This window comes from Mercurialis annua, linkage group LG3, assembly GCF_937616625.2.
Source record: "Mercurialis annua linkage group LG3, ddMerAnnu1.2, whole genome shotgun sequence".
Lineage (NCBI taxonomy): Eukaryota > Viridiplantae > Streptophyta > Magnoliopsida > Malpighiales > Euphorbiaceae > Mercurialis > Mercurialis annua.
In genome coordinates this window covers 65,622,220-65,634,009 of record NC_065572.1, presented here as the reverse complement: position 1 = coordinate 65,634,009, position 11,790 = coordinate 65,622,220, and the positions used below count along the sequence as shown (strand labels likewise).

The window sequence follows — 11,790 nt, the reverse complement described above, 5'->3', positions numbered from 1 at the left end:
AATCATTAATTTTAATGTGTTTTGCAAATTTAACACGAATTTTTAATTTGACAAATTAACACATTAATTTTGTTTTTTTGCAATTTTAGCACCGATCAATTTTTCTTCAGAAAAAAAGAAAATAATGCTGATGTGTATACCGGAATAACCATTGTTCCGGCGTACATATCAGCATTTTTCTGATGCAAAATTGCTCGGCGATAAAATTGCAAAAAAAATCAAAATCTGATGTATTAATTTGCTAAAATTAAAAATTTATATTAAATTTGCAAAACATGCTAAAGTTTGTGATTTTTATTGTCTTATTTTATTAATTTTAGTGCTAAATTCATCCGTCCCTCCTTAAACGGGACGAAGCGAGTATAAATTAATATTCATTTCGGTTTATAATATTTATCGTATTTGGAAAAAAAAATTAGTTCATAATATTTATCCCTTTAACATATAAAAAAAAGCATTAATTGCTATTTTTCCAATTTTATCCCCAAATAATTTATTGAAAAAATACAGCAACACAAATAAAAATAGAAATTATAAATGTTAACAAGTTTCAAGATAGGAATATTTTAGTAAAAATGCCTATAAATTAAGACATATTGATTACTTTTTTAATTCTTATGTGAAAGTCAAATGCGATAAATATTATGGACTGGATGGAGTACTCTCTTCATTCCGTAAAAATTAAAAAAAATGATGTCCCATAAAAATAGAACATTATCATATTTGATATCAAAAATAAAAGGATTAATTACATATAAAATCACCACCTTTACACGAAATTGCTAAAATAACACGACCTTTAAAACGTGGCAATTCAGGGCACCATCTTTCATTTCTTTTTAAAAATAACACAGGCACATTTTTAGTGGCATTTTTGCTAACATGGCATGACACGTGTCGCTCCCATCTGGTGTCCAAGTCAGCAAAATTTTATCAAAAAACGTGCTCATGTTGTTTTTGAAAAGAAATGAAAGGTGATGCCCTGAATTGACACGTTTTAAAGGTCGTGTTATTTTTGAAAATTCGTGTAAAGGTGGTGATTTTATATGTAATTAACCCAAAATAAAAATATTTAAATATTTGTATAATGTTATTGTATGACATTAAATATAATAGCATCATAAAAATTCACCTTTAACATTTGAAGAGTACTGTTGAAATTTTTTAATAAATTAATAAACTTTTTAATTCTTGTAAAATTAGTCAAAAAGATTACTAATTTTATGAAACTAGCACTTTTTGTTTCTTTATACAAAAAAAGTTGTATTTTGTGTTTTATTTTTTATTGTTTACTTTAAAATTTTACTTAATATTAACTATTATAAATTTATGTCCAATCATTAAAATAAAACAACAAATTTAAAATATAAAAATTTAATTATATTAAAACCTGTAAAAGTAATAAAAAAAACTTTATAAATGAGATAGTAAGAGTAAAACTCAACCAATTTTTTTCTTAAAGAATTAAAAATTAAAGTAAAATCAAAATTATTTCTCTTTTCGCAATACAATTGAATTTTTTTAAAAATGTTTATTAAATTTTAAATTTATGAAAATAAATTGTTATGCATGACTTGAATATAAAATTTATCAAATTAAAGATAATCTTAAAATATAAAATTTATTATAAAAAAAGCTGTGAATTATATTTCATTAAGGAATTTTAAAAAAAATCGGTCTTTCTATAAATTTTGCTAGTTTTTATTATTTTTCATTCTTTATTTTTCTGTACGAATATTTTATTTATTAGTATATTATTTTTGGATATTAAAAATGTGATATTTATATAGAAAATACAAAAATATTATATCAAATTTATCTTAATTGTTTTTATTAATTTTATTGGTGCCAATCACTTGTTTTCAATAACATATTCATTTATTTTACACTACCACTGTTTTGTTGTAATAAATGGTTCAATTACAGGTGACAATACAATTTGTAGACATGGGTTGGTATTTGACATAACGAGGTGTATTCATGGCAAGGTTGTTGAGATCTCAATTTGTTAAGAAACGCATGGAATTGGTAATGGGTTTTCTAGAATTTAATTAAATGTAAACGATCATATTAAATTGGAAAAAGGACATTTTCTATTGAAATTTTAATATTTATGGTCTTAATTAAAATTTCGGAAAAAGATATATTTGAATTTTTATATTTTTTTTAGTTCACTTCTATTTATATACAATCATAATACTTTTAATTTTATAGACAATAGGTCTTTTAGTCACAAGGAGTATTAATGGTATCAAGTTAGACCAACTAAAATTGATAAAGGGTTTTATTTTTAATAAAAATACGGGAAGCCAAAATAAAAAATTAATGCAGAAAATAAATAAGTTTTTTTGTTCCAAATATATTAACATGTAGAGTACACGCTTTTTATTTTCATAATGAAGGAATCTAATCTATACAATTAAAAATATAAAAGCTCAATTTTAGCAAACAAAATTAAATGGACCTAATAAAAAAATATATAATAATACAAGACTACAAATATATATTTTACCTAAAATTTATCATTATTCATTCATAAAATTTTACAATACATGTTTCGGTAACTTATTTATACTTTTATATGTCAGTTTTTGACTTTTTTTTGACTTTTTTTATTTACAAAAAATACTTTTTTTTAATTTTACAAATACCTTTTTTTGGTTTTAGGTTTTCACCCAATTTCGGTTTTCGGTGTTTTCGGTTCGGTCGACCGAACTGACCGATTGCACAGCTTTTTAATTTTTAATAAAAAAAAAATTATAGATTTTTTTCTTGTAATTTTTTTATCGTGTTTTTATAGTGTATAGTGTATATATAGTGTTTTTATGATGTGTGATGTAAAAATAGTGTAGATATAATGTATGTATAGTGTATATATAGTGTATTTATGACATTTTTGTAGTGTTTTTGTGGTTTATACCATAAAAACACTGCAAATACACAATAAACACTGCAAATACACCATAAACACTGCAAATACAACATAAGTATACTAAAAAAAACGGCAGAAATACACCAAAAAATATAGATATTCCGAAAATCACCAGAAATGCACAACAAATACACCAAAAATACACTATAACGTAAATATATTATAAAATCACTACAAATACACCATAAATCAATTTGTTCTTTACAAAATCAGTAGCAGTAAACAAATCTATGAATAAGAGAAATAATAGAACAATTTTATAAATAAAAAAATTATAGATTTACAATAATTTATTTACAAAATGTTTAAATCATCACAAAAACATAAAAAACTACACAAATCTAAAAACGATGGCGAGAAATTCATAGCGCGAACGGAAGAGATGAACGGACTAGTGCGAACGGAAGAGACGAACGGAAGCACGAACAGAAAAGCGAACGGAAAAGACAAACGGCAAAGCAACCGGAAGAGACAAACTGAAAATCAAAAGAAAAAGAAAAAGAAAGAAGAGAGAACTTGGAGAGAGAAGAGAAAGAGAAAAAAAGTGGTTATATAAAAATTTAAACTAATATGAGATAAAACTAATGTATATAGTGGGTATTTTTATAAATAAATTACAAAAATAGGTAGCGTGGGAAATAAGAGAAACATAGTCAAAAATAGGGTAAATACTTTGGAAAAAATAAAATTTGGCAAATAATTCCTTTGTTATTTACTTATAGATAGAGTTAGATATTTCCATTTTCTAAAAAAAAAAGATAGATATTATCATATTATCATAAGTAGCGCAACTAGGCACCATCACTTTTAAATTCAAATCTTTGGACTTTTATGAAAGACAACCAAATTTTTAAATTTTTATAGTTTTTAAAGTGATGTAAATATATAATTTAAATCAAAACAAACAAACTAATAACTTTAAAAAATTATTAAACATCATTTACCTGTTTAGTTTTTAACAATGTTATCAAAATCGATTCGGTCATTAAATTGATAAGTTTGAAATAAATAAATAACAGGTTTAAAATAAAAAAATAGGTTAAATCAAATAAAAAAAGGCCCGCAAACCCAATTTATTCAGATCGAGTTATATGGGTCGGCTGGTAACCGGACAGGTCAATATGTTTTCAACGGTCTTATAAAAAAGAATTTTAAAGACATTGCGGATCGATCGAGGCACCGGTTCCTGGATTTTCCAATTGAACCGGCCAGGTCGGGTTTGAGAAAAGTGATTTTTAATAGGCTTAATGTATTAAAAAAAACCCCGACCTTTCATCCTCTTCTCAATCCTACTCTGACGTTGCAAATCAGTCAATTTTACCCTATTTTGTATTTTTTCATTTCAATTGTACACTGAAACATAAAATTGACCTTTTTTTATTTGGCATAAGTTCAAAAAACTTCTATAAATTGACTTTTTTTGCATTAGATTAACTTTTATATTAAATTGATCATTTTAAAAAAAATTAAACTTTTGTCAAATAAAAAAAAGTCAATTTTATACTTCAGGGTACAATTGAAATGAACAAATGTAAAATAAGATAAAATTAATAAATTTTTAACGTCAGAATAGGATTGAAAAGGGTAAAAAGTTTGGGTTTTTTTTAAAGGCATTAAGCTTTTTTAATAATGTTGCATGTAAAGTCCACTAAAGACATGATTAATCTAAATCACTGAATACCTATCATTCCTTTTGAACGTGCTACTTGTTGCGTCGTTTTGTTCAAATAGACTAGTACTAATATTTTTGCCATTAAATTACTAATAAGGAATCATTGATCATGTGAAAGGTTTAATTGTTTATATTTTGCATATTTTTTAATAGAATTCCAAATAAAGTGTGCGACAGCCTTAAATATATTTTTTCCTTAAAATGAAGATTATGTCGCTGGCCAATTTATATACCACAAATCCATAATTTTACATTTAAAGCTGAATAAAATAAAATAAAATACTCAAATAGATATGACACAAAAGACTAAATGAGTAGAAAATCACGAAAATTCAAACTTTTTAATTTTATCCAATTTATCATGAAAGCCATGATTTCGTTTCAATAATATACAACTATATAATTTTGCTCATACGACACCTACGTGGCGCTGATGTGGCATTGACACAAATCAGCGCCATATAAATAAAATTATGTATTTGGATAAAATTAAAATGAAATCATGCATTTCATAATAAACCGAATAAAATTAAAAAAATTAAATTTTTATTAAATTTTTTACTTTTTTAGATATTTGGCCTTCACAACAAGTCTCTATAAAGTTCTGTTTTATGTGTGATAGCAAGGAGTTGAACTAAACAACTAAGGTGGCAGCCACTGTTTCTACTGCCAATCATTCTTTGTAATTCTTTTTATATATTATAATAATATTTTATTTATTTATTTGACTGAATATATTAGTATTATTTTAATTTTTTAATTTTTTAATTTCGCCACTTAAATTGTATCATTGCATTCGAATGCTATATCAATCATGTCATACTAATTTTATAGTTTGGAAAGTCACGACTTTCATCCATCAAAAAGAGTGTACAACTTTGATGCATACATATTCGCACGTTTAGGGATAAATGCATAATGTTTGTATGATCAAATTTAATGTCAATAAGATAATTATATTCGAGCTGGAAATGTTTATATTCGAGCAGCTCGAAATGTGGAGCAAATGATAAAATTTAAATCAAATACAATAAATTGAACTCAAATGGTATAAGTATAAACGTTGAGCAGTATTTTGCTAAAATCGTGAGTTCACTTTCTCCTACAAACACTCTTCTGTCTCCAACAATGAAAAAAAAGAGACAGTTCGAACTATAAAATATCTATTTAAAAGACTAATGACATATTTACTAAGAGGGTGGAATAAATTTATATTCGGATTGTAGTAGAAAATTTTAAGAAAATGAGGTAGGATTTACGATTAGAGAGAAATTAAACTGAATTTGCAAAAAGTTAAAGGTGGACTATAAATTAAGGCGGATTGAAACAGAATTTCAATATCACCATTGAATAAAAGATATCTAAATATTTAATACACTTTTATCACAATAAAAAAAAATTACATTTCAACATTAATATGATTAAAACAAATTAATTAGTGACATAATTTCATATACAAATCTAGTAGTATTATATTAATCCTTTTATCTTATTTTCTAACAATTAAATCAATTTAGAGGCTGATTTTTATGTGAGGGCTCACTCGAATGGTTAAACTCTCTAATTACACCTTGAAATTTTAGATTCAATCCGGATCTCATCACGGCTTGTTATTTCAACATAAATTTTAATATTTAATCACTAACGTAGCTAGATTCTATCTTCATTTAAAAAAATTAGCTAAAAAATTTAGAGATTGGCTTCACTATACAAATAAAACAATTTCTTGAGGTTTGACATTACTAGTAAGAAAAGCAAGGTCTCCAACACAACAAAGATTTGGTGAGAAAGGCATAACTTCCACTTAAAGCTAAGTAGCTTAGAGCTCACACTCCTCATTTTGGAATTTTAAAACTTAACACAAAATCTAATCTAAAATCCACTAACTTTTTTTACTTTTTTTCTCCAAATATAATATTTTCTATTACTAGCCTAACTGTTTCACACACTTAATTAGTAATTCACAGAATTTCATGCTTACACTGAACTCTATAACTATAATCACTGACTTTACTTTTTATTTCTTTGTTTTAAGACTTGCCCATTTTAGCTAACATGATTGGAACCAACAAAAAAAGGTGAAAATAGAGATTCAAAGGACAACTTTTTGACAAAATTGCATTATTATTGGTTTTTTTCTATACAAGGAAACTTCCCCTTTATTCAAGATTCAGCTTCACTGCATTCTTCATGTTTATTTGATTTTTAAGGTCAGTTTCCAACTGAGTTTTTCATGTTTTTTTTCATTAGTTGTTGAATTATGTGAAATTTGCTTTCTTTTGGTAATGTTTTTTTGTGTTAATTATGTTTTAAACTAATCAAGAACTCTGCTTTATTAAGATTGATGATTAATCTCGGCTGCCCTTTTGAAAATTAGCAGTGAATTCTTAGTTGGTTTATTAGGATTTTCTAGTTTTGTAATATTAGATCGTGTGGAACCATAAAGAAACTGAATTTTAGCTAGATTATTTGTTTTGGTACATTGAAAATTTCCCATCTTGAATCTTGATTTGAATAGTGTCAGTTATGCAAACTGTTTCTGTAATTTTCTTTTAGGGGATGTTGTAATGATGTAAAGTTTATGTGTTCTTCAATTGTTTTGTAATTTTGATTAGTGCACTTGCAGTTCATCTGGATAAGTTAAGGCTGTGGTGAGGCAATTTCAGTGGATCTTCCAATGGGGTTCTCCCTGTCTTTACTGTTAATTTTGGCTTCTCTGCCTGTAATTTTTGCTCAAGAAGATGTTAAACATGCCACAATTATGGTTGATGGGACTGTTACGATCGCGAAAACTGATGAGAATTTCATCTGTGCTACTCTTGATTGGTGGCCTCATGATAAGTGTGACTACAACCAATGTCCATGGGGCTATTCATCTGTCATCAATTTGGTGAGATTTGGAACTTGATGAAACTGAATGAGCTATTGAATTGTTTAATTGGCTTTCGGATTGAATTTTATTGAAATTGAAATTAGAGAAAGTTTGGATCAATTTTGACAATTGTATATTGTTGTTCTGTATTTTCAGAACTTGTCTCAACCCCTTCTTGCAAAAGCTATCCAAGGTCTGAACTATTTTTGAGAGAAATTATAGCTTAATGAATGATAATCTCATTCTACATATCGAAATGTAATTTAGTGGTCTTTTTTTTTCTTTGTAGCTTTCGGGCACTTGAGAATACGAGTAGGAGGTTCTTTGCAAGACGAAGTGATATATGATGTAGGAGATTTGAAGTATCCTTGCCGTCCATTTCAAAAGATGAAATATGGGCTGTTCGGATTTTCAAAGGGATGCTTACATATGAACCGGTGGGATGAGTTGAATCTTTTATTCCGTAGAACTGGGTAAGATTTTGCATTTTAACCATAAGTATTTATATAATCTTTCACTGAATAATTGAAAAACCGAAACCTTTTGGTTTCGGAATTTCCCTGAGCTCTGATTTCCAATTCCGGGGGATTTGAACCTGAAATGCCTTACTACTAGTGTGCCCTCTCATATAAGTTTCATATGCAGGGCTATTGTGACATTTGGCTTGAATGCTCTCCACGGAAGGCACCAGATCAGGAGGGGCATTTGGGGAGGAGCTTGGGATTCCGCCAATGCTTATGATTTTATGAAGTACACCGTCTCAAAGGGATACAAGATAGATTCATGGGAATTTGGTATAAAACTCAGTCAGAGTTCTCTTCTGTTTAAATTCATTGCCTCTCAGACTCTCTCGCCTTATTCTCTCGTGTTGTCTTCTTTCTGACAGGTAATGAATTAAGCGGAAGTGGTGTTGGTGCAAGTGTGAACGCAGAACTCTACGGCAAAGATTTAATTAACCTTAAGAATATTATATCTGATTTGTATAAGAACTCGGATTTCAAGCCTTCGCTTGTAGCACCTGGAGGATTTTTTGATCAGCAGTGGTATGCCAAGTTGCTTCAGGTTTCAGGTTCCGGCATAGTCAATGTTTTGACTCATCACATATACAATCTAGGAGCAGGTAAGCTGCATCATGTGCTGTTATTTGGTAGTAATTTTTCTTGTAAATACATAAGTCCCTATTCCGTTGCAGGTGTCGATCCGAACATTGTGAGTAAAATACTGGATCCCCATTTCTTGAGCAAGATAACAGAAACATTCAGTGGTGTTGCTCAAACCATTCAACAGAATGGTCCGTGGTCTTCTGCGTGGGTTGGTGAATCCGGTGGCGCCTATAACAGTGGCGGACGACATGTCTCTAATACATTTGTGAATAGCTTTTGGTAATCTTGCTTCCCTAATTTGCTTCAATTATGCATTCTAATATGCAGAATAAAAATTTAGCTATCAAGGCATAGAGTTTACTTGAGATTTATAATGATGGCTTAAGATATTTGTCTGATTCAGGTACTTAGATCAACTTGGACTGGCATCCAAGTACAACACAAAAGCATATTGCAGGCAGACACTAGTTGGCGGAAATTACGGTCTCCTGAATACAACCACACTTGCGCCAAACCCTGACTATTACAGGCAAGAGCATGGCATTTTTTTTAGTTCTCAATCAAGATTAGAGGCCACCTTCTTTATTTTCTTTTTGGTTTCTCTTGAAAACGTACATCTAATATGAAATTCTTGCTTTTTTGGTTCTCAATAGTGCCCTCCTATGGAATCGACTTATGGGAAAAGGTGTTCTGGCTGTTGGTAGCGATGCTTCGCCGTACCTGCGTGCTTATGCCCATTGTACAAAAGGAAGAGTAAGACTGTCTTTTAACTCTACAAACTATAAAGAAAACTTTCATCAGAATTTTTTAGAGCAAGCAATGTAGGCATTAAAGACACTGAGCATTATAAGCTAAACATTCATCCCCTAATTGGCAACTGAACTCAGTCTCAGACTGCACTCCGAATGTTGTGGTTCACCGGTTAATCGGTCTCCTCTTAGTCCAGTTCAGCACAATAGTGCTTAGGCCGGCTTTGATACCACATGTAATGAGCTCAGTCCCAGACCTGCACTCCGAGTGTTAGTCCTCCGAGTGCGTTGGTTCTCCGATGAACCGGTCTCCTTCTGGTCACATTTCTACTACTGTTCCAAAATAGTTAACTCAAGTTAATTTAGTTGTCAAATCTTGAGCATTATAAACCACATAAACCACTTCACATTTTTAATATGGGATGTTACATCAACAAAGTTCTGTTACTTCACTGAGCTCACATCTTGATTGTTTGTTTATTTTTTTGGTTTAAAACAGGCAGGTGTAACTTTACTACTCATAAACTTAAGCAATCAGACATCTTTTACAATCAGTGCTCAAAATAGCATGACAATGGAGCTGCACAGCATTCAAGAAGAAAGCCCTTTCGCGCGTGGCCTTAAGAGATCAGTTTCATGGATCGGAAACGAAGCATCCGATGAATCATTAACGAGAGAGGAGTACCATTTAACTCCAAAAAATGGATATCTTCAAAGCCAAACCATGCTTCTCAATGGAATTCCATTAGAGCTTACCGGAGAGGGAGACATTCCGAGGTTAGAGCCTGTCCATAATAATGTGAAATCCCCGATATACGTTAGTCCTTTGTCAATTTCTTTCGTAGTTTTTCCAAATTTTGATGCTCCCTCTTGTGCATAATTGGTTATTCTCAATATTGTTTAGCTTTATAAGTGTGGTGTATATGAATAAAGTTGCAGAAACTGCAATTTTATGGTAATTGTAATTATGGACAAGCTATAGTTTATTTGTAATGTTTTGGAGAAAAAATAAGATTGAATGAATAGATTTACATCATGAAGATCAAGTCAATACCAAAAACAAACTATTTATGATATTGTCGGAAAATGCGTACAGGTTCAATATAGTTTCTTTTTCACTTCATAAGGATCAAAGATCGGACGAGCATTCATTCTCTTTCTGTCGAAAGAAAAATATATTTACAGTTCTTTTCTCAAATAATGATTAAAATTATAATCAATAAACTAAGGAATAAGTAAAAGATATTTGATCAAAATAACCCAGGTAGCTTCTATCTTTATTAAAAATAAATCAAACTTTTTATAACTTTTAACTTTTACGAGACAATTAGGCCTTTATTTTATCTTAAGGGACCAAAACGAGACTTTTGGAGATATTAAATACGGCATCGTTTTACGCAATTGAATAGCAGAGAGAGATATCTAGAATAGAAGGTATTCATCGTCTCCGTGAGCGAGTTAAAATTGAAAGAACCAAAGGCAGCAAAAATGGCGTCAAGAGGAGAAGTACTGTCTTTATGCCGATCACTACTCCGCACAGCTCGCCAGTTCTCCGATTACAACATCAGAGAATACTCTAAGCGCCGCACAATCGACGCGTTTCGCGGTAATCGGAACTTAACCGACCCTTCTTCTATCTCCGCCGCTTTCTCCGACGGAAAATCTCAGCTTGATGTCGCCAAAAGACAGGCCGTTGTCTATTCTCTTTACGCTCCCAAAATTAAGAGCATCATGGAAACATGATTGAGCTTTCGCCAATTATTAGGTTTGTTTTGGTCTTTTAGGGTTTATCTGTTGTCACTATAATTTTTGTATTTCGAGTAACTGAGTGATTTATGTTGTTTGATCATTTTAATATAGTGGAAAAATTGAACGATAAATATTTTTCTTTAAATAACCGGTTGCAGTTGATTATTTATCGAGTTAATTGCTATGCTCTTGTGTTTCTTGGCTTTGAATTTGATGTTATTTGATCAATTTTGTTTTATGTTGCGAGTTTGATTTTGTTTATGCGATTTTGATTTTAGGTATATATGTATGTGGGTACTGGGTTTTGAATGCTTGAGAAGAACTTGACTTGCATGTATAGCTGAGTATAATGATTAAGTTTACAACTAGGTAGCACGGACAATTCATTAAATCAATGTGTCCTGTTTCATAAACGTTTCGGACACGAAATTTCATTTTTTTACATAAAAAAACCTTAAAATAACGACATTTGTCTGTATCCAAGTGTATTGTGTCCGTTTCCGTGCTACATAGGTTGACAGTTTAGGTGATGTTTTGCTTTGCTGTGCACGTTTTGGTAGTGATGGAGTCTCCATTGACGATTAAGCTTTTTGTCAGTGATGGTCTGAGCCACCTTAGTTGTACATATTCAGTAGGTAGTGTTTCCAATAAGATCATATTTGGTTAGCAAACGATTATAGTCGCTAGGTAGAGCAGTCCCATTTGATATAACA

At 30.0% G+C, this 11,790-nt stretch overlaps 2 protein-coding genes across 4 annotated transcripts; both read left to right on the top strand.

The window, feature by feature from the left end:
• Positions 1-6,385: 6,385 nt before the first annotated feature.
• Positions 6,386-10,364, top strand: LOC126674405 (heparanase-like protein 1). 3 transcript variants are annotated; one of them, XM_050368852.2, is made up of 10 exons: positions 6,386-6,814; positions 7,220-7,494; positions 7,633-7,669; positions 7,766-7,949; positions 8,122-8,270; positions 8,363-8,596; positions 8,669-8,858; positions 8,983-9,108; positions 9,233-9,332; positions 9,828-10,364. In XM_050368852.2, the coding sequence occupies exons 2-10, from the start codon at positions 7,282-7,284 to the stop codon at positions 10,206-10,208; spliced, it is 1,614 nt and encodes a 537-aa protein (XP_050224809.1). In that variant the 5' UTR covers positions 6,386-6,814; positions 7,220-7,281; the 3' UTR covers positions 10,209-10,364. The 3 variants fall into 3 exon arrangements, with proteins under 3 accessions (XP_050224809.1, XP_050224808.1, XP_050224810.1); XM_050368851.2 differs by having other exon boundaries at positions 6,387-6,814; positions 7,231-7,494; XM_050368853.2 differs by lacking the exon at positions 6,386-6,814 and adding an exon at positions 6,832-6,886 and having other exon boundaries at positions 7,231-7,494.
• A 386-nt stretch (positions 10,365-10,750) lies between these two features.
• LOC126673870 (uncharacterized) lies at positions 10,751-11,273 on the top strand. Its single transcript, XM_050368180.2, has one exon. It carries the CDS (start codon positions 10,817-10,819, stop codon positions 11,069-11,071), a length of 255 nt encoding a protein of 84 aa, XP_050224137.1. The 5' UTR covers positions 10,751-10,816; the 3' UTR covers positions 11,072-11,273.
• The last annotated feature ends 517 nt before the right edge of the window (positions 11,274-11,790 follow it).